Raw genomic sequence first — 21,077 nt, forward strand, 5'->3', positions numbered from 1 at the left:
GTGCCCAGTCTCCTGCGGAGCCGCTAATCCCCATGGTCCTTACGGAGTCCCCAGCATCCACTTAGGACGTTAGAGAAATAGTGAAGAACATACTGAAAAAAACTTTAGGTCATCAGAGGCCAAAGTATCGAACTTGTAAAACTTAGCAAACGTGTTCGACCCAGACCAAGTAGCCGCTCGGCAAGGCTGTAAAGCCGAGACACCCCGGGCAGCCGCCCAGGAAGAACCCACCTTACGAGCAGAGTGGGCCATAACAGATTTTGGACACGGCAGTCCTGCCGTAGAATACACATGCTGGATAGTGAACCTGATCCAGCAAGAGATCGTCTGCTTAGAAGCAGGACACCCAAGTTTCTTGGGATCATACAAGACAAACAGACAGTCCGATTTTCTGTGACGAGCAGTCCTCTTCACATAGATTTTCAGAGCCCTTACAACATCCAAGCACTTTGACGGAATTGAGGAGTCAGTAGCAATTGGCACCACAATAGGTTGGTTGATATGAAAAGCCGACACAACCTTTGGAAGGAACTGCTGACGTGTCCGGAGCTCAGCTCTATCTTCATGGAATATCAAATAGGGGCTTTTACAGGACAAAGCCCCCAACTCAGACACACGTCGAGCAGAAGCTTAGGCCAACAAAGTGACATCCTTCTACGTGAGAAACTTTACTTCAACCTCCTGTAGAGGCTTGAACCAATCCGATTGGAGAAACTGTAACACCACGTTAAGATCCCAGGGTGCCGTAGGCGGCACAAAGGGAGGCTGGATGTGCAGAATCCCTTTCAAAAAAAGTCTGAACCTCAGGGAGGGAAGCCAGTTGTTCCTGGAAGAAAATGGATAAGGCCGAAATCTGGACCTTTACGGATCCCAACCTCAGGCCCATATCCACACCTGCTTGCAGGAAGAGGAGAAACCATCCCAGTTGAAACTCCACCGTAGGAAACTTCTTGGATTCAAACCAAGATACATTTTTTTTCCAAATGCGATGGTAATGTTTAGACGTTACTCCTTTACTAGCCTGTATCAGGGTTGGAATAACCTTGTTCGGAATGCCCTTCCGAGCTAATATCTGGCGTTCAACCTCCATGCTGTCAAACATAGCCGCGGTAAGTCTTGATAAGCGAACAGCCCCTGTTGTAACAGGTCCTCCCGAAGAGGAAGAGGCCTCGGATCTACCAGCAGTAGATCCAGAAGATCCGCGTACCAAGCCCTTCTTGGCCAGTCCAGAGCAATGAGGATTGCCAGAACTCTTGTTCTCCTTAAGAGCTTTAGAATCCTTGGGATGAGTGGAAGTGGAGGAAACACGTACACCGTCTGGAACACCCATGGAGACACCAGAGCGTCCACCGCCGCAGCCTGTGTGTCTCTCGACCTGGAACAATACCTCTGAAGCTTCTTGTCCACGCGGGAGGCCATCATGTCTATTTGAAGAACCCCCAAAGATCTGTCACCTCCATCCAGAGTGGGGCCTCTGGATGGAGGCCCCACTCTCCTGGATGGAGTTTGTGTCTGCTGAGGAAGTCCGCTTCCCAGTTGTCCACTCCCCGAATGAAAATTGCTGACAGCGCTAACGTGTGTTGTTCTGCCCAGAGGATGATTCTTGTTACCTCTGACATTGCAGCCATGCTCTTCGTTTCGCCATGTCGGTTTATGTAGGCCACCGTCTTTACATTGTCCGACTGCACTTGAATGGCTCGATCTCGCTGAAGATGTGCCGCTTGGAGAAGACTGTTGTACACGGCTCTTAGTTCCAGAATGTTTACTGGAAGACTGGATTCCAGACTTGACCACTTTCCTTGGAAGGTTTCCCCTTGAGTGACTGCGCCCCATCCCCGGAGGCTTGCATCCGTGGTTAGAAGGATCCAGTCCTGAATCCTGAACCTGCGGCCCTCCAGAAGGTGAGACATTTGCAGCCACTAGAGGAGTGAAATCCTTGCTTTCGGCGACAGACGAATCTTCAGGTGCAAATGTAGATGAGACCCCGACCACTTGTCCAGGAGATCCAGTTGGAAGGATCGAGCATGAAATCTTCCGTACTGTAGAGCCTCGTAGGAGGCAACCATCTTCCCCAGAAGGCGAATGCACTGATGAACCGATACCCGGGCTGGTTTCAGGATATCCCGGACCATTGTTTGAATCACCAATGCTTTCTCCTCCAGTAAAAACGCCCTCTGCACTTCCGTGTCGAGGATCATCCCCAGTAAAGACAATCTCCTTGTCGGCTCCAAATGTGACTTTGGAAGGTTCAGGATCCAACCATGTTCCCTAAGCAGACGAGTCGTGAGAGCAATAGACTGCAACAACCTTTCTCTGGTCGACGCCTTTATCAGCAGATCGTCCAGATATGGAATTATGTTGACCCCCTGTCAGCGGAGAACCATCATCTCCGCTATCACCTTGGTGAACACCCTCGGTGCAGTGGAGAGGCCGAATGGCAGTGCCTGAAATTGCTAGTGACTGTCCAACAGTGCAAATCTGAGATAAGCCTGGTGCGGCGGCCAAATCGGAATGTGGAGGTACGCATCCTTGATATCCAAGGATACCAGAAACTCTCCCTCCTCCAGACCCGAGATCACCGCTCTCAGGGACTCCATTTTGAATTTGAACTCACTCAGATAAGGGTTTAACAACTTCAGGTTCAAAATCGGTCTGACAGAATCATCCGGTTTCGGTACCACAAAGAGGGTTGAATAATAACCCTTGTTTTGCATGTGACGCGGAACTGGGACAATGACCTGTGACTTTTCCAATTTTTGGATGGCTTCCTGTAGGATAGCCCTGTCTGCCAGCAAAGCTGGCAAGCCTGATTTGAAGAATCGGTGAGGCGGAAGTTCTTGAAACTCCAGTCTGTACCCCACCCCTGGGACACAATATCCTGTACTCAGGGATCCAGGCCGGACGTCACCCAGCGGTGGCTAAAACGTCTGAGTCTCGCACCCACCAGCCCGTCCTCCAGGCTTCGCGGTCCACCGTCAAGCTGAAGATTTTGAAGTGCTAGAAGCAGGTTTCTGGTCCTGGGAGCCTGCAGGTGCAGATTTTTTGCATGTCCACCTCCGAAGAAAGTGGAAGCAGGTTTGGACTTTTTTGTCTTAGCGGTCCAAAAGGACTGTAGTTGAGGGAAGAAGTAGTTGAGGGAAGAAAAGGTGACTTACCAGCGGTTGCCGTGGAAACCCACGCATCCAACGCTTCCCCCAAATAGAGCCTGACCTGTGTAGGGTAGGTTCTCCACACCTCTCCTGGATTCCGCATTGGCGTAGCAGAGTCCCCTGCGAGCTGAGACCGACATGGAAGATATCCGTGCATTCAGCGTACCCAGGTCCTTCATGGACTCCACCATGAACCCCGCAGAACCCTGTATATTACGCAAAAACAGTTCAATGTCACTTCTATCCATTGTATCTAAATCCTCTAGTAACGTGCCTGACCACCTTACTATAGCTTTAGAAATCCATGCACAGGCAATAGTAGGCCTTAACGCCACCCCTGTAGCAGTGTATATGGATTCGAGCGTAGTGTCAATCTTACCATCAGCCGGTTCTTTTAACGCGGTAGATCCAGGGACAGGTAACACCACCTTTTTTGATGGTCTGGACACAGATGCGTCAACTATGGGTGGGTTTTCCCATTTTTTTCTATCCTCCTCAGGGAAAGGAAAAGCAACCAGAACCCTTTTGGGAATCTGGAATTTTTTTCTCCGGGGTTTCCCAGGATTTTTCAAATAGAGCGTTTAATTCTTTAGACGCAGGGAAGGTTAGCAAGGCTTTCTTATTATCTGTGAAGTAAGCCTCCTCAACCTGCTCAGGTGGTGCGTCTGCAATGTTTAACACATTTCTCATGGCCTCAATCATGAGCTGCACCCCCTTAGCAAGGGGGAATCTGGTCTGAAGATCGACACAGTTTCCCCCAAGTATGCCACAGAAAAACACAGAGCTTGGAGCCAGCACACACAGCGCTTCTCAAGGTAGATATAATACAACTACCTGGCGCTGACTGTGTACCTTAATAGACTACACAGTAATTACACAGCCTCCCCCACCTTCTACAACCCCTGGTACTGCACAGGATAGCTGGATTTGCGTGGAGGGACAGCTCTCCCTGTCAGCATCTCTTAGCTGTATCTGCAGGCAGGAAAATGGCGCTGAACGCTGCTGGGTCTGCTCTGAGGAGAAGCTCCGCCCCCTGAACATGGCACTGCTTCCCACACTTTATATCTTTATACTGGCCCGAGGAATGGTGCTGGCAGCGTTACCGAGGTCCCTGACAGCCTGAGTGACCAGTGTAGGGTACAGGCGCTGGCTCAGGGCACCCCTCATAGCGCCGCACTGTGTACCGCTGAGCCTCCGGAGCACAGTTTGCACTGCGCCCCCACCCTGTTGCCGCCATCTTCCCACCGGCTTGCCAGGGGGGCCAGTGACTCACTCGCCACCGGAATCTTCTGGCTCTGTTAGGGGGTGGCGGCATGCTGCGGGAGCGAGCGGTCGCCTGGGGCGGCTAACGATCATCACCCTCAGGAGCTCAGTGTCGGGTCAGTGGAAATAGTGGCCACTGACCTCTCAGGGTTGGACACTACCCCCCCCCTCCCCCCAAAGTCCAAAGAAGCAGGGAGGCTGTTGTCAGCAGCCTCCCTGTGCCTAACTTTAAGAAAAAATAATAACACTAGAAAAGCTCCTCTAGCTGTGACCGGCTCTTACGTGCCCATTTTCTAAACTGAGTCTGGTAGGATGGGCATAGAGGGAGGAGCCAGCCCACACTGTTAAACTCTTAAAGTGCCAATGGCTCCTAATGGATCCGTCTATTCCCCAGGGTACTAATGTGGACCCCAGCATCCTCTAGGACGTAAGAGAAACAAGTTAAGTCTGTGTCTGGGACAAACCATGTTGCCATGCAAGGGGAGCAAATAAATGTATATTTTCTGTGCAGGATAAATACTGGCTGCTTTTGTATGTAGTCCATACATTTTTCTACGTTTTCTGTTGTAAAGTTTGTAGTCCACAGCTTTATTTTTCAGTTTGAACACACCCCACACAAATCTAAATCTCTCTGCACATGGTACATCTGCCCCACCTGCAGTGCACATGGTTTTGCCCAGTTACTTGCTTTTTTAAAAAATTTACTTCCAAATCAGAACCAGGCCGTACATTTTAATGACATAATGCAATTCTCTGGTCCTCTGCCTCACATCCACCACAGACTAATCACAAGGCAGTTTTAATCTGGCATTTGGAACAGGCAATTATAATTGCCACTGTCCAGTCTCCAGGTTTGGTCTGGGAAGCGCTCCCCTTCCTAGTAAAGGATTATAATGAGAGAGAGAATAGCTATGTTTAAGAATCTAATGGTGGAGGTAGATCTGTCAGACCAACGCAAACCAGGATAAGGGGAAGAAGCCCCAGGAATGGCGCACACAACCCTCTCATCCAGCTTCCTTGCAGAGAAGAGGATAACGGACAGATGTAGCTGCGGCTTCTGTGCAGGCTTGGCAGGTTGGAAGACCACCCAGCAAGAAGGCACTGCACAGAGATGGCACAGTATCCATGGTGACTCATCCATATGGACAAACCTGCTTCCGTTTCCCTTAGGCAGAGTGTATGGCTGCCGTGAAAGGCCCCAGTTTTGGATTATTACATAGGTTTTGTTTCTTTACTGCCTCGTTATATTGGAGTAAGGTTCCGGGAGCACTGTCCATTATCGGAACCACTGGGGTAGCACATTTGCTACTGGACCTAGTCTTCTTCAGTACCTCAGCACATAAATTTTGGGAAGGGGGTTGAGGACAGTGTTTTTTTTAGTTGAAAAAAGGATAACTCAAGAAGCCAAGTACCAAACATTGTTGTGCCTATGTGCAATTCACTTGGAGAAGCTGCAAAACATGAGAGTATAGCGACTTTGACAAAGTGCAAATTTTACTATAGCAGTATAGATGGTGTAATGGTTAGCATTACTGCCTCACAGCACTGAGGTCGTGGGTTCGATTCCCACCATGGCCCAACTGTGTGGAGTTTGTATATTCTCCCCGTACTTGTGCGGGTTTCCTCCGGGTGCTCCGGTTTCCTCCCACAAGCCAAAAATATACTGGTAGGTTAACTGGATCTCAACAAAAATTAACCCTCACGTGAATGTGTGTGTGTGTATATGTGGTAGGGAATATAGATTGTAAGCACCACTGGGGGCAGGGACTGATGTGAATGGCCAAATATTCTCTGGAAAGCGCTGCGGAATATGTGTGCGCTGTATAAATAACTGGTAATAAATAAATAATAAATACTATGGAATCCTGCATGTAAAATCCAAATTTTTCCTGTTTTAGAAAGATAGACTAATGTGGCAGCAAGAAGCACAAAGTGGTGGTGGTCAAAAATCAAAAATATTTTAATTTCTTGCAATTTTTGTTATGTTAGGTAGTGAGGGGAGAAATATGCAAACTAATGTTACAAATTAAAAATCTAAAAAAACAAAACAAAAACAATACTATAAAAACCGATAATGATGTCTGAGTGTAACCACACCAAAAAGTGCCAAAATAGGCTCAGGAGTGAAGGGATTATTACTGACACTTCATACACATCACCTGTTTAATATCCTCAGCATTCTTGTCTGTCACTAGCTCTAGATTTAGGAGTGAGTTCAGCATCTGGAAAGAAAAAGAAAAAAACACCAGCATATACAATTGTCCTTATCACATCAAAAAGACATGGTTCAAATGACAACGTAATATGCAAGCTGCTCCGCCCGACCTCTGTAATCCTAGATCTCTAAAATTTGTATTATATGCTTTGCCAGAAACAGGAAGTGCTAGAAGATACTGGAAGATCTAGTGTAAAGGCCCATATAGACGGGCCGATGTGGGAGAGATGTGTGCTGAGCGAACCGCTCAGCACACATATCTCCCGCCGCTCAGCACAGCTCGATCTGTGCTGAACGTGCGGGGGGAGCCGGGGGGGTCATTTCACCCAGCGGGTGAAATGAGCGACCTGCTAGATTGGCCTGCACGGCAGGCCAATCTAGCACCAGCGATAGCGATGCACGGGGCTACGCATCGCTATCGCTGTAGGGGGTACACACGGAGCGATAATGCTCAAATTCTAAGCAATCTAGTCAGCTTGCTTAGAATATCGCTCCGTGAGTACCCCCCTTAAAAGATTTATGGAGGTCCAAGAACACAATAGGCTATTGATAGTAATTAGATATATGAAGTCAAAGACTAGATAATGGAAAACTATGGCTATATCTATTTCAGGATTTACAGCACACAAGCTGTAAAGCCAGTAAGGGGGTAGAAACTGTAGAAAATCCACATTATGATGTTGGCACAGATCTAAAAGACAATACGTGGGCATTTATTGAATAATTGTTTTGATTAATACTTAACTTGTAAAACAATGTTAAAAAATCACTGTGTCTCACAAAAGAGTATATACGTATTAACAGTATTTTATTTGAAATGTTTTCCTGGTAAAACTCTGTTCTTAACCTGGGTGAGGGGCATTTTAAGATTGGAGGTTACTACTGGCAGAGGTCTGAGGACCTCTCTCCTATGAAGAAAAAACAAAGTGCACACAGGGAACGTACAGACCAGTACAGGTATCAATTTATTATTATTTATTTATTTATTAACAGTTTCTTATATAGCGCAGCAAATTCCGTTGCGCTTTACAATTTGAAATAACAATAACAAACTGGGTGATAACAGTCATAGAGGTAGGAAGGCCCTGCTCGCAAGCTTACAATCTATAGGGAAATAGGCATATGTACACAAGGAAAGGTGCTATCTATTGCATAGAATGAAAAGACATGTGAGGATATGTGTGGACTGTACAGAGTGGATGTAATTTGATAGGAAGGTTTATGAAAGTTATGTGGGCGGTTCAGGAATTTGATACGCTTGCCTAAAGAGGTGAGTTTTGAGGGAACGCTTGAAGGTTTGGAGACTAGAGGAGAGTCTTATTGTGCGTGGTAGGGCATTCCACAGAGTGGGTGCAGCCCGATGAAAGTCCTGCAGTCGTGAGTGGGAGCGAGTAATGAGTGTGGATGAGAGACGCAGGTCTTGTGAAGAGCGAAGAGGTCGGGTTGGGAGATATTTTGTGATAAGCGAAGTGATGTACGTTGGTGTAGTTTGGTTAATGGCCTTGTGTGTGAGTAAAAGTATTTTATATTGAATGCGGTAGAGTACAGGTAACCAATGGAGGGACTGACAGAGTGGATCTGCAGACGATGAACGTCTAGCGAGGAAGATAAGCCTCGCCGCTGCATTCAGAATGGATTGTAGTGGTGAGAGTCTCGTTTTGGGAAGACCAGTTAGGAGACTATTGCAATAATCAATGCGGGAGATAATGAGAGCGTGGATTAGAGTTTTAACAGTGTCTTGTGTAAGGTATGGTCGTATTTTGGATATGTTTTTTAGATGCATGTAACATGATCTTGAGACAGATTAAATGTGGGGAACAAAGGACAGATCAGAGTCAAGGATGACACCTAGGCAGCGAGCTTGTGGGGTAGGGTAGATAGTCGAGTTTTCAACAGTGATAGAGATATCAGGTTGGTACCTACTATTGGCCGGTGGAAATATAATTAACTCTGTCTTTGAAATATTAAGTTTGAGGTGGCGAGAGGTCATCCAGGATGAGATGGCAGAAAGGCATCAGTGACACGGTCCAGTACAGATAGGGACAAGTCAGGGGAGGATATGTAGATTTGAGTATCATCTGCGTACAGATGATACTGAAAACCAAAAGAGCTGATTAGTTTACCAAGAGATGAGGTATAGATAGAGAAAAGCAGAGGACCCAAGACTGAGCCTTGCGGTACTCCAACTGAAAGAGGTAGCGAAGAGGAGGTAGATTCAGAGAAGCGAACACTGAAGGAGCGATTAGATAGGTACGATAGGAACCAAGAAAGGGCTGTGTCTTTAAGACCTAGGGATTGTAGTGTCTGTATGAGAAGAGAGTGGTCTACAGTGTCAAATGCAGCAGATAGGTCTAGAAGAATAAGTAGTGAGTAGTGGCCTTTAGACTTCGTAGTGACCAAATCATTAACCACTTTAGTCAGTGCTGTCTCTGTGGAGTGTTGGGAACGGAAGCCTGACTGAAGTGGGTCTAATAAAGTGTATGAGTTAAGAAAGTGTGTGAGTCGAGTGTAGGCAAGTCTCTCAAGTAGCTTAGAGAGACAAGGGAGCTGAGAGATAGGGCGGTAGTTTGAGAGAGCATTAGGGTCAGAATTTTGTTTCTTTAAAATGGGAGTAATCACTGCATGCTTGAAGAGTGAAGGAAAAATACCAGTAGAGAGAGAGAGATTACAGATGTTAGTTAAGGTAGGGATGAGCACCAGAGACAGAGCTTTACTTATTTGTGAGGGTAAAGGATCAAGAGGAGAGGTAGTAGAGAAGCAGGATGAGAAGAGTGATGATACTTCATCTTCATTTGTGGGATCAAATGAAGAAAGAGTGCCAGAGGGTTCAGGTAAAGAACGGAGCAGGTCACTGGCTGCCGAAGAGCATACCATTTCATCTTGGATCTTATCAATCTTCTCCTTGAAGTAGGAAGCAAGATCCTGTGCCTTGATAGTGGCTGGTGGGGTAGGTGCGGGAGGATTCAGAAGTGATTTAAATGTATTAAAGAGTCGTTTGGGGTTAGAGGCTTGAGCAGAGATAAGAGTTTGGAAATATGTTTGTTTGGCAGTGTCCAGGGCATTTTTATAAGAATGGTAGACTGTCTTATATGTGAGGAAGTCACTTGAAATACGAGATTTACGCCACTGACGTTCAAGTTTTCGTGTGAGTTTTTGTAGTTGTCTTGTTAATTTGGAGTGCCATGGTTGACATCTAGGCCTACGTGGAGTGTGATGGGTAGCTGGAGCCACTTCATCAAGGGCTAGTTCTAGAGTCTCATTAAGGTGTGATACAGCCATCTCAGGAGAGGTGAATGCAGAAATAGGTGAAAGCAGTTGTTGGAGTGAAGTGGAAAGTTCTTGAAGATTAATTGTGTTAATATTTCTGCGAGTTTGAGGAAGATTGGAGAACTTCCGCAACACAGGGTTTGAATTAACAGAGGAAAGCATGCAGGTGATAAGGTTGTGATCTGAGAGGGGGAAAGGAGTGTTAGTGAGTTCAACAATGGAGCATAGTCTGGTGAATACTAGATCAAGGCAGTGGCCCGCCTGATGAGTAGAGGAGTCAGTCCATTGGGAGAGGCCAAGAGAGGAGGTTAGAGAGAGTAGTTTGGAGGCATGCGCAGCAGATTTTGGACAATCAATAGCAATATTGAAATCACCCATGATAATGGTGGAGATGTCAGAGGATAGGAAGTGAGGGAGCCAGGCAGAAAAATCTTCCAAAAATTGTTTTGGATGCCCAGGTGGGCAGTAGATAGCTGCAACACGCAGAGAGAAAGGAGAGTAAACCCTAATGGAATGTACTTCAAATGATGTAAATGTGAGTGATGGAACCTGTGGTAGAACAGTATATGCAAAAGATTGGGAAAGTAAAAGTCCTACTCCTCCTCCTTTATGGTTATCGGGTCTGGAGGTGTGTGTAAAGTGGAGACCACCATGTGCCAGTGCTGCAGGGGAGGCTGTGTCAGATTGTGTGAGCCAGGTTTCTGTTATAGCCAGCAGATTGATGTTGTTAGATATGAAAAGGTCATGAATGGATGTTAATTTGTTACAAACAGAGCGTGCATTCCATAAGGCACATTTTAGTGATCTGGAGGGTGATGGAAGACATGTGATGTTTATGAGGTTAGCTCAAAACAATTGTACAAAATCACCCATAAATACCCACTACAGTGTCTTTTATATGTCTTATTTTGCAAAAGGCTGAAGAACAGAACACCAAAGAATAACATACAGACACATATACTGTAATAAACCACATACCAGGAGCTGATTGGATACTAGATACAGGATCTCCTAGTGTGGCTGTGTGTTTCTTCTGCTGCATATTGCTGTATGGGGTACCTGGGTCCTGTTGGAGGCTTAGCAAATGTTTCCTTAATGTGACTATGTTCTATCAAATATCTTATTCCTTTAGCAGCAATTATTACAGACAGAAAGTAATATTTATGCACCATTAGTTGGAGTGCTCTCTGGCTGCGGACGCCCATGAATTTGCAATGTGCTACACGGACAAGCTCACCTTATTTTTTGTGGAACCGTCTTTCACTGAACCTGATGTCACCTGTGTGAGGATAGAAACAAAAAACACACTATAATAGCACAACTGCCCTGGCTATCAGAACACTAGAAAGATAAGTTCAGTATGTATCGCTTGTGCAATTCCCTGCGTAGTTTCCCAATTATGGGGGAAACTGCACAGATGCAGGGCCTGTTCTGTGCATGTGCAAGGCGGGACCTGCATGTGGCTCGCTTTTGTCTGATAGCCTCTACCTGACTGACAGGCAGAGGGTTTGGAAAGCGGGGTGGAGGCAGAGACGGTCGGCGTTTCCGTAAACGGGGGGCGTGTCATCCGCATTTTCCGGGAGTGGTGAGGCCAAGGTCTGCGTCTTGTATGCAGATTTCTTGGCCTTGCAAAGCCCCCTGCGACGGCCAGCCTGAGTAAGCTGAGGTAGTCTGGGGGAAAAATCGCGACAGATGGTTGCAGCCTGGGATCGCAAATGCAGCTAGGAGGCGTTTAACACCCCCTACTGCATTTACATTACTATGGATTGCATTTACAAAGCTGCCTGCGAGCAGCTATACAAAAGTGATCTATGCTGAATGAGGGCTTTGGACACCAATTTTCTAATAGCCAAAATAATAAGATTTTACTTACCGATAAATCTATTTCTCGGAGTCCGTAGTGGATGCTGGGGTTCCTGAAAGGACCATGGGGAATAGCGGCTCCGCAGGAGACAGGGCACAAAAAGTAAAGCTTTTTCCGATCAGGTGGTGTGCACTGGCTCCTCCCCCTATGACCCTCCTCCAGACTCCAGTTAGGTACTGTGCCCGGACGAGCGTACACAATAAGGGAGGATTTTGAATCCCGGGTAAGACTCATACCAGCCACACCAATCACACCGTACAACTTGTGATCTAAACCCAGTTAACAGTATGATAACAGCGGAGCCTCTGAAAGATGGCTTCCTTCAACAATAACCCGAATTAGTTAACAATAACTATGTACAATTTATGCAGATAATCCGCACTTGGGATGGGCGCCCAGCATCCACTACGGACTCCGAGAAATAGATTTATCGGTAAGTAAAATCTTATTTTCTCTATCGTCCTAGTGGATGCTGGGGTTCCTGAAAGGACCATGGGGATTATACCAAAGCTCCCAAACGGGCGGGAGAGTGCGGATGACTCTGCAGCACCGAATGAGAGAACTCCAGGTCCTCCTTAGCCAGAGTATCAAATTTGTAAAATTTTACAAACGTGTTCTCCCCTGACCACGTAGCTGCTCGGCAAAGTTGTAATGCCGAGACCCCTCGGGCAGCCGCCCAAGATGAGCCCACCTTCCTTGTGGAGTGGGCCTTTACAGATTTAGGCTGTGGCAAGCCTGCCACAGAATGTGCAAGTTGGATTGTGCTACAGATCCAACGAGCAATCGTCTGCTTAGACGCAGGAGCACCCATCTTGTTGGGTGCATACAATATAAACAACGAGTCAGATTTTCTGACTCCAGCTGTCCTTGCAATATATATTTTTAATGCTCTGACAACGTCCAGTAACTTGGAGTCCTCCAAGTCACTTGTAGCCGCAGGCACTACAATAGGCTGGTTCAGATGAAATGCTGACACCACCTTAGGGAGAAAATGCGGACGAGTCCGCAGTTCTGCCCTGTCCGAATGGAAAATCAGATATGGGCTTTTGTAAGATAAAGCTGCCAATTCTGACACTCTCCTGGCAGAAGCCAGGGCTAGAAGCATGGTCACTTTCCATGTGAGATATTTCAAATCCACCTTTTTTAGTGGTTCAAACCAATGAGATTTTAGGAAGTCCAAAACCACATTTAGATCCCACGGTGCCACTGGAGGCACCACAGGAGGCTGTATATGCAGCACTCCCTTAACAAAGGTCTGGACTTCAGGGACTGAAGCCAATTCTTTTTGAAAGAAAATCGACAGGGCCGAAATTTGAACCTTAATAGATCCCAATTTGAGACCCATTGACAATCCTGATTGCAGGAAATGTAGGAATCGACCCAGTTGAAATTCCTCCGTCGGAGCACTCCGATCTTCGCACCACGCAACATATTTTCGCCAAATTCGGTGATAATGTTGCACGGTTACTTCCTTCCTTGCTTTAATCAAAGTAGGAATGACTTCTTCCGGCATGCCTCTTTCCTTTAGGATCCGGCGTTCAACCGCCATGCCGTCAAACGCAGCCGCGGTAAGTCTTGAAACAGACAGGGACCCTGCTGAAGCAAGTCCCTCCTTAGAGGTAGAGGCCACGGATCTTCCGTGATCATCTCTTGAAGTTCCGGGTACCAAGTCCTCCTTGGCCAATCCGGAACCACTAGTATCGTTCTTACGCCTCTTTGCCGTATAATTCTCAATACTTTTGGTATGAGAGGCAGAGGAGGAAACACATACACCGACTGGTACACCCAAGGCGTTACCAGCGCGTCCACAGCTATTGCCTGCGGATCTCTTGACCTGGCGCAATACCTGTCCAGTTTTTTGTTGAGGCGAGACGCCATCATGTCCACCATTGGTCTTTCCCAACGGGTTACCAGCATGTGGAAAACTTCTGGATGAAGTCCCCACTCTCCCGGGTGAAGATCGTGTCTGCTGAGGAAGTCTGCTTCCCAGTTGTCCACTCCCGGGATGAACACTGCTGACAGTGCTATCACATGATTCTCTGCCCAGCGAAGAATCCTTGCAGCTTCTGCCATTGCCCTCCTGCTTCTTGTGCCGCCCTGTCTGTTCACATGGGCGACTGCCGTGATGTTGTCCGACTGGATCAATACCGGTTTTCCCTGAAGCAGAGGTTCTGCCTGGTTTAGAGCATTGTATATTGCTCTTAGTTCCAGAATGTTTATGTGAAGAGACGTTTCCAGGCTCGTCCATACTCCCTGGAAGTTTCTTCCTTGTGTGACTGCTCCCCAGCCTCTCAGGCTGGCGTCCGTGGTCACCAGGATCCAATCCTGTATGCCGAATCTGCGGCCCTCCAATAGATGAGCACTCTGCAACCACCACAGAAGAGACACCCTTGTCCTTGGAGACAGGGTTATCCGTAGGTGCATCTGAAGATGCGACCCTGACCATTTGTCCAACAGATCCCTTTGGAAAATTCTTGCGTGGAATCTGCCGAATGGAATCGCTTCGTAAGAAGCCACCATTTTTCCCAGGACTCTTGTGCATTGATGTACAGACACCTTTCCTGGTTTTAGGAGGTTCCTGACAAGCTCGGATAACTCCTTGGCTTTTTCCTCCGGGAGAAAAACCTTTTTCTGAACCGTGTCCAGAATCATCCCTAGGAACAGCAGACGAGTTGTCGGCATTAACTGGGATTTTGGAATATTCAGAATCCACCCGTGCTGTTTTAGCACTTCTTGAGACAGTGCTAATCCCATCTCTAGCTGTTCTCTGGACCTCGCCCTTATTAGGAGATCGTCCAAGTATGGGATAATTAATACGCCTTTTCTTCGAAGAAGAATCATCATCTCGGCCATTACCTTTGTAAAGATCCGAGGTGCCGTGGACAATCCGAACGGCAGCGTCTGAAACTGATAGTGACAGTTTTGTACAACGAACCTGAGGTACCCCTGGTGTGAGGGGTAAATTGGAACGTGGAAATACGCATCCTTGATGTCCAAGGATACCATAAAGTCCCCCTCTTCCAGGTTCGCTATCACTGCTCTGAGTGACTCCATTTTGAACTTGAACTTCTTTATGTACAGGTTCAAGGACTTCAGATTTAGAATAGGCCTTACCGAGCCATCCGGTTTCGGTACCACAAAAAGAGTGGAATAATACCCCTTCCCTTGTTGCAGAAGAGGTACCTTGACTATCACCTGCTGAGAGTACAGCTTGTGAATGGCTTCCAACACCGTCTCCCTTTCGGAGGGGGACGTTGGTAAAGCAGACCTCAGGAAACGGCGAGGTGGATCTGTCTCTAATTCCAACCTGTATCCCTGAGATATTATCTGCAGGATCCAGGGATCTACTTGCGAGTGAGCCCACTGCGCGCTGTAATTTTTGAGACGACCGCCCACCGTCCCCGAGTCCGCTTGAGAAGCCCCAGCGTCATGCTGAGGCTTTTGTAGAAGCCGGGGAGGGCTTCTGATCCTGGGAAGGAGCTGCGTGTTGCTGTCTCTTCCCTCGACCTTTGCCTCGTGGCAAATATGAATAGCCCTTTGCTCTCTTATTTTTAAAGGAACGAAAGGGCTGCGGTTGAAAAGTCGGTGCCTTTTTCTGTTGGGGAGTGACTTGAGGTAGAAAGGTGGATTTCCCGGCTGTAGCCGTGGCCACCAAATCTGATAGACCGACTCCAAATAACTCCTCCCCCTTATACGGCAAAACTTCCATATGCCGTTTTGAATCCGCATCGCCTGTCCACTGTCGCGTCCATAAAGCTCTTCTGGCCGAAATGGACATAGCACTTACCCGTGATGCCAGTGTGCATATATCCCTCTGTGCATCACGCATATAAAGAAATGCATCCTTTATTTGTTCTAACGACAGTAAAATATTGTCCCTGTCCAGGGTATCAATATTTTCAATCAGGGATTCTGACCAAACTACCCCCGCACTGCCCATCCAGGCAGTTGCTACAGCTGGTCGTAGTATAACACCTGCATGTGTGTATATACTTTTTTGGATATTTTCCATCCTCCTATCTGATGGATCTTTAAGTGCGGCCGTCTCAGGAGAGGGTAACGCCACTTGTTTAGATAAGCGTGTTAGCGCCTTGTCCACCCTAGGAGGTGTTTCCCAGCGCTCCCTAACCTCTGGCGGGAAAGGGTATAATGCCAATAATTTCTTTGAAATTATCAGCTTTTTATCAGGGGCAACCCACGCTTCATTACACACGTCATTTAGTTCTTCTGATTCAGGAAAAACTATAGGTAGTTTTTTCATACCCCACATAATACCCTGTTTAGTGGTACCTGTAGTATCAGCTAAATGTAACGCCTCCTTCATTGCCAAAATCATATAACGTGTGGCCCTACTGGAAAATACGGTTGATTCGTCACCGTCACCACTGGAGTCATCGCCTGTGTCTGGGTCTGTGTCGACCGACTGAGGCAAAGGGCGTTTCACAGCCCCTGACGGTGTTTGAGTCGCCTGGACAGGCACTAATTGATTGTCCGGCCGTCTCATGTCGTCAAACGACTGCTTTAGCGTGTTGACACTATCCCGTAGTTCCATAAATAAAGGCATCCATTCTGGTGTCGACCCCCTAGGAGGTGACATCCCCATATTTGGCAATTGCTCCGCCTCCACACCAATATCGTCCTCATACATGTCGACACACACGTACCGACACACAGCAGACACACAGGGAATGCTCCTAATGAAGACAGGACCCACTAGCCCTTTGGGGAGACAGAGGGAGAGTTTGCCAGCACACACCAAAAGCGCTATATATATATCAGGGATAGCCTTATAATAAGTGCTCCCCTATAGCTGCTTTGTTATATAAAAATATCGCCATAAATTTGCCCCCCCTCTCTGTTTTACCCTGTTTCTGTAGTGCAGTGCAGGGGAGAGACCTGGGAGCCGTCCTGACCAGCGGAGCTGTGAGAGGAAATGGCGCCGTGTGCTGAGGAGATAGGCCCCGCCCCTTTTCCGGCGGGCTCGTCTCCCGCTATTTTGAGAAATCAGGCAGGGGTTAAATATCTCCATATAGCCTCTAGGGCTATATGTGAGGTATTTTTAGCCTTTATAGGTACTCATTTTGCCTCCCAGGGCGCCCCCCTCCCAGCGCCCTGCACCCTCAGTGACTGCCGTGTGAAGTGTGCTGAGAGGAAAATGGCGCACAGCTGCAGTGCTGTGCGCTACCTTTAGAAGACTGCAGGAGTCTTCAGCCGCCGATTCTGGACCTCTTCTGTCTTCAGCATCTGCAAGGGGGCCGGCGGCGCGGCTCCGGTGACCATCCAGGCTGTACCTGTGATCGTCCCTCTGGAGCTTGATGTCCAGTAGCCAAGAAGCCAATCCATCCTGCACGCAGGTGAGTTGACTCCTTCTCCCCTCAGTCCCTCGCTGCAGTGATCCTGTTGCCAGCAGGAATCACTGTAACATAAAAAACCTAGCTAAACTTTCTCTAAGCAGCTCTTTAGGAGAGCCACCTAGATTGCACCCTTCTCGGCCGGGCACAAAAATCTAACTGGAGTCTGGAGGAGGGTCATAGGGGGAGGAGCCAGTGCACACCACCTGATCGGAAAAAGCTTTACTTTTTGTGCCCTGTCTCCTGCGGAGCCGCTATTCCCCATGGTCCTTTCAGGAACCCCAGCATCCACTAGGACGATAGAGAAAAGAAACATTGTGTACCTTCTCCTCCACTGATCGGATGTACTCTGCTTGTCTAGAAGTGCCAAGTGGCTGCTGCTTAACCTCCTTCTGCTTTTCCATGCGAGCCTCAAACGCTCCTGGGTCCGAGCTACAGTGATAAGGTAACATAAGGAGGATACTGGAAATAACAATCATATCTAATGACTATAGAGCAGACCTCTGCGACGCTGCCGTAATGACAGACATCCAGAAAGAGAATGTACAAAATGAAATAGAAACAAAGGGGTCTATTTATGAAGCAGTGAAAACTGTGGAGACGTGAGCCAGTGGAGAAGAACAAATCAGCATTGAAGCAACATTTATAATTTCCATACTATAAAATCATACAGAGCAGCTGATTGGTAGCCATGGGCAACTTCTGCACTGGCTCACTTCTCCACTCTTATCACTGCTTCATGAATAGACCCCAAAGCCTTTATCAGTGTCTGCTTCCTCCGCCTGGGGATGGGGTGGTCTTCAGTGCACCCAGTAACTCACAGACAATAATGCTTAATCTCACTGTAATTTGTCAATCCCGTGTTTCTGCTACTATTACTAGAAGCACCCACCCTTAATTAGTGTTATCAGCATGATGATCATGCTATTTAACATTTACATTAATTTTGTACCTATATATGCATTTATGTTTACCATTCATACAGTTTATAGAACGTGTGCATGCTGTGTATTGTATATAGACCAAGCCTCCAGCGGGTGTAGTATGGCTGACCGGCAGTCAGGAGACCGCCGGTCAGCATACAGACGCCAGGATCCCGGCAGCATACCAACGCCGGGATCCCGGCGGGGAGGAGCGAGTGCAGCAAGCCCCTTGCGGGCTCGGTGGCGACCTGCGGTCGCCACGGGTTCTATTCCCACTCTATGGGTGTCGTGGATACCCACGAGTGGAAATAGTCCCAGTTGGTCGGCATGCCGACCATCGGGATAGTGAGGGGTCGGGATGCTGGAGGAGGTCATGTGACTGTTGGTCTCCCGGCTGCCGGTGACATGAATACCACCCCCTCCAGCAATGCTGAAGATCCCCATTGAGGATATATAAACAGACCAAACGTGTAGGGAGAGAGTGTTGCGTTGCTCACCAATAATATACCCAGTCTCTGTGTGTAGCTCAGATGCCCAACCCCTGCTCTAATGTGACTCTCGCCACAAGAGGCAGCAGAGAGCTGGCGGTGTCGCTGCATTTTCTGGGCCTCATTGCGGCACTGGGGGGGGCGGGCCGGCCCGGACAACGGAGGAATGGCCTGACCGTTTGTGACCCAAAACATTTCAGCCCGGAAACTATCTTCACAGGTAGGCTGCGAAAAAGCAGGGGGCTTCCCGAAGGATTCGGCATGCGGGGAGGCCTTGCCCTGTGCTGAGCGCCCCACCCGCGTGTTAGTGGAAGGAGTTGTGGTTTTGCGTCATGCTGAATTAGGCCCTATACCTGAAGGACACTATTGGCAGAGCTACATAAACACCCTCACAGATCACCGTTTGTCATTACTTGGTAAGTTCAACGGTTATGGATCATAGGGTCGACCTGAGTAAGGTCGATACCAAAAGGTCGACAGGCACTTGGTCGACATGGTTTTTTTTGTGTCATTTACCTTGTGAAGTAACCAGGAAGCCCAATTAGTGCACTGCGTCCCCTTGCAAGTTAATATTCCCAATCGTAGTCCACATGGATAGTAAAGTATGAATTATTTTTTTTTTAACTCATGTTGACCTTTCCATGCGTAGACTTAGCATCTGGATTAAGTTCAACACTACTACTACAAAAGGGCCACACACTAATAGCAATGGAGTGAGCATCATTCATATGTCTCACCTAGCAAGATTAAAAGAATTTATGCACTCATTTACACTCAACACAGTGGGGTCACTTCAATTATGTGAGTTTGAAAATGCGAGTTTGTTTCTCGCATATATTACTAAACGGGAGCACCTGCAAAAAGCGAGATTTAATAGCCGTACACAGGACAGGGTGGGGGACGGCTACAAGACACATCAATTATCTAACACTACCCCAGGGGACGGCTTAGGATGAGGCACCCACCGGCGCAGCTGCTGGATCTTGTCCCGATATTTCCCGTAGTAAGGGTTTTCCTCCAACTCCGGCTCCTTCCGCACCGAGAAAGTGCGAAGCTGCGAGGACACCAGACCGAGTGCCCCCGCTCCCCCCACGCGGCTCCTGATCGCCAGGACACCTCTAAATCCCAGGCACATTTGCACTACGGCGGCCGCCATCTTGCCGTCGCTAGCAGGCCACATTCGGGCCGGCTGGCGGTGCACCCGTCACTCTACCGTCCTGAAACAGGCGCTCGGCTCACAGCGTTCCGCTCACACACTGGCTAGTACTGCGCATGCGCAGGTGTCTTCTGGATGTATGCCTTACATCAATTGCTAATACTGTCTTTGCTATGGTAAGGTACCAGTGATGTCAGTACTATAATACTGTGTATGAACATTCTGTCATTTTGAAATTTTATCAATGATATGTAATATTTTTTATTATATTACTGGTACGTTATCCTATATACAGCATATATTATGAATATGCATTGTTGTAAGTGAGAAATGTATGACTGCATACCCTCCAACTGTACCTTTTTAATAGGTACAGTACCTTTTTTCATGGTCTGTACCGATTTTTGGCTCTCCAAACTTCCATTGAAAGTATAGGAAAAGGGTAGATGCTAGAATCAAGTGGGCTAACTAAGGGACCTTTTCTGTGGCCACGCCCCCTTTACCAGCGGTCACGCCCCCTTGTCGGATTTGTACCGATTTTTCTATGTAAAATGTTGGAGGGTATGTGACTGGTGCATACCTGTACAAATCAAAGGTGTGCATGGCCACGTCACAGAGGAGTATAGCCACACACGCTGGGACATTTGGGGTGAGTGGACTGTGAGGACACCCTGGGGACATACTGTATGTTATTATACTTCAATACCTCTAATAAATATGTAATGTACTTTTGGCCAGAAAGAAAGTGGAGAAGTTGAATTGGACGTACTCAGGTTACTGAGGATGGAAGTCACGCCGCCACAGACAGTTGCTATGTTCTCAGACGCAGCATCACTGCCCCAGTGATACTGTGTCCATATGTAGCAACGGTCTGCAGCATGCAGAATGCGGGAGGGTAGGCAACTGTGCATAACTTCTGTGAAAGGAGCCGTTGCTCTGCCCTGTTTGCAGTCTGTACATGCAGTACAGACTGGGTACAGGATTCTGAAGCACACTGCAACATCTGCTAGAGGTGAGTACTCAGGGGACACAGGGGGGAGGAGGGTACGGAGGGGGATGTGGGGTAGGTGCACTGTGTAGCATACAGGGAAGGTGCTGTGGTCATATTGGAGGGGGTCCTCACAATTTAATTGCCCCAGGGCCCTCACTACCCTTAATCCAGCTCTGAGAAAACATATAGGTATAAGGTTGGGTTCACAACGAAACAATTGTCAGACATTTCTTTCATTTCCCGATCAGTTCATGAGATATCTTAAAAATGTGTATGCATCTGCGATCATGTTTTCTCAGAGGAAAATTGGTCGCATTTGTTGATCAGGTTTAATGTGAAGTTTAATCTTCATCCGATCATGTGCCCTGCACCCTATGTGAGGGCACCTGGCACACACACCCCCTAGTTCT

At 47.6% G+C, this 21,077-nt stretch overlaps 1 protein-coding gene across 4 annotated transcripts in view; it reads right to left on the reverse strand.

The window, feature by feature from the left end:
* The window catches only part of ATPAF1 (ATP synthase mitochondrial F1 complex assembly factor 1), a 67,352-nt gene extending 47,558 nt beyond the window's left edge, over positions 1-19,794 (reverse strand). The window contains exons 1-4 of one of the 4 annotated variants that reach the window (XM_063939534.1): positions 19,486-19,788; positions 17,433-17,541; positions 11,132-11,173; positions 6,572-6,634 (exon numbers count right to left, since the gene is read on the reverse strand). In XM_063939534.1, the coding sequence (XP_063795604.1) occupies positions 6,572-6,634; positions 11,132-11,173; positions 17,433-17,541; positions 19,486-19,700 (429 nt within the window). In that variant the 5' untranslated portion in view covers positions 19,701-19,788. Of the gene's footprint in view, positions 1-6,571; positions 6,635-11,131; positions 11,174-17,432; positions 17,542-19,485 lie in introns of all 4 variants that reach the window. The other 3 variants (XM_063939537.1, XM_063939535.1, XM_063939536.1) reach the window with 3 other exon arrangements.
* Positions 19,795-21,077: the final 1,283 nt, after the last annotated feature.

This window comes from Pseudophryne corroboree, chromosome 9, assembly GCF_028390025.1.
Source record: "Pseudophryne corroboree isolate aPseCor3 chromosome 9, aPseCor3.hap2, whole genome shotgun sequence".
NCBI classification, from domain to species: Eukaryota; Metazoa; Chordata; class Amphibia; order Anura; family Myobatrachidae; genus Pseudophryne; species Pseudophryne corroboree.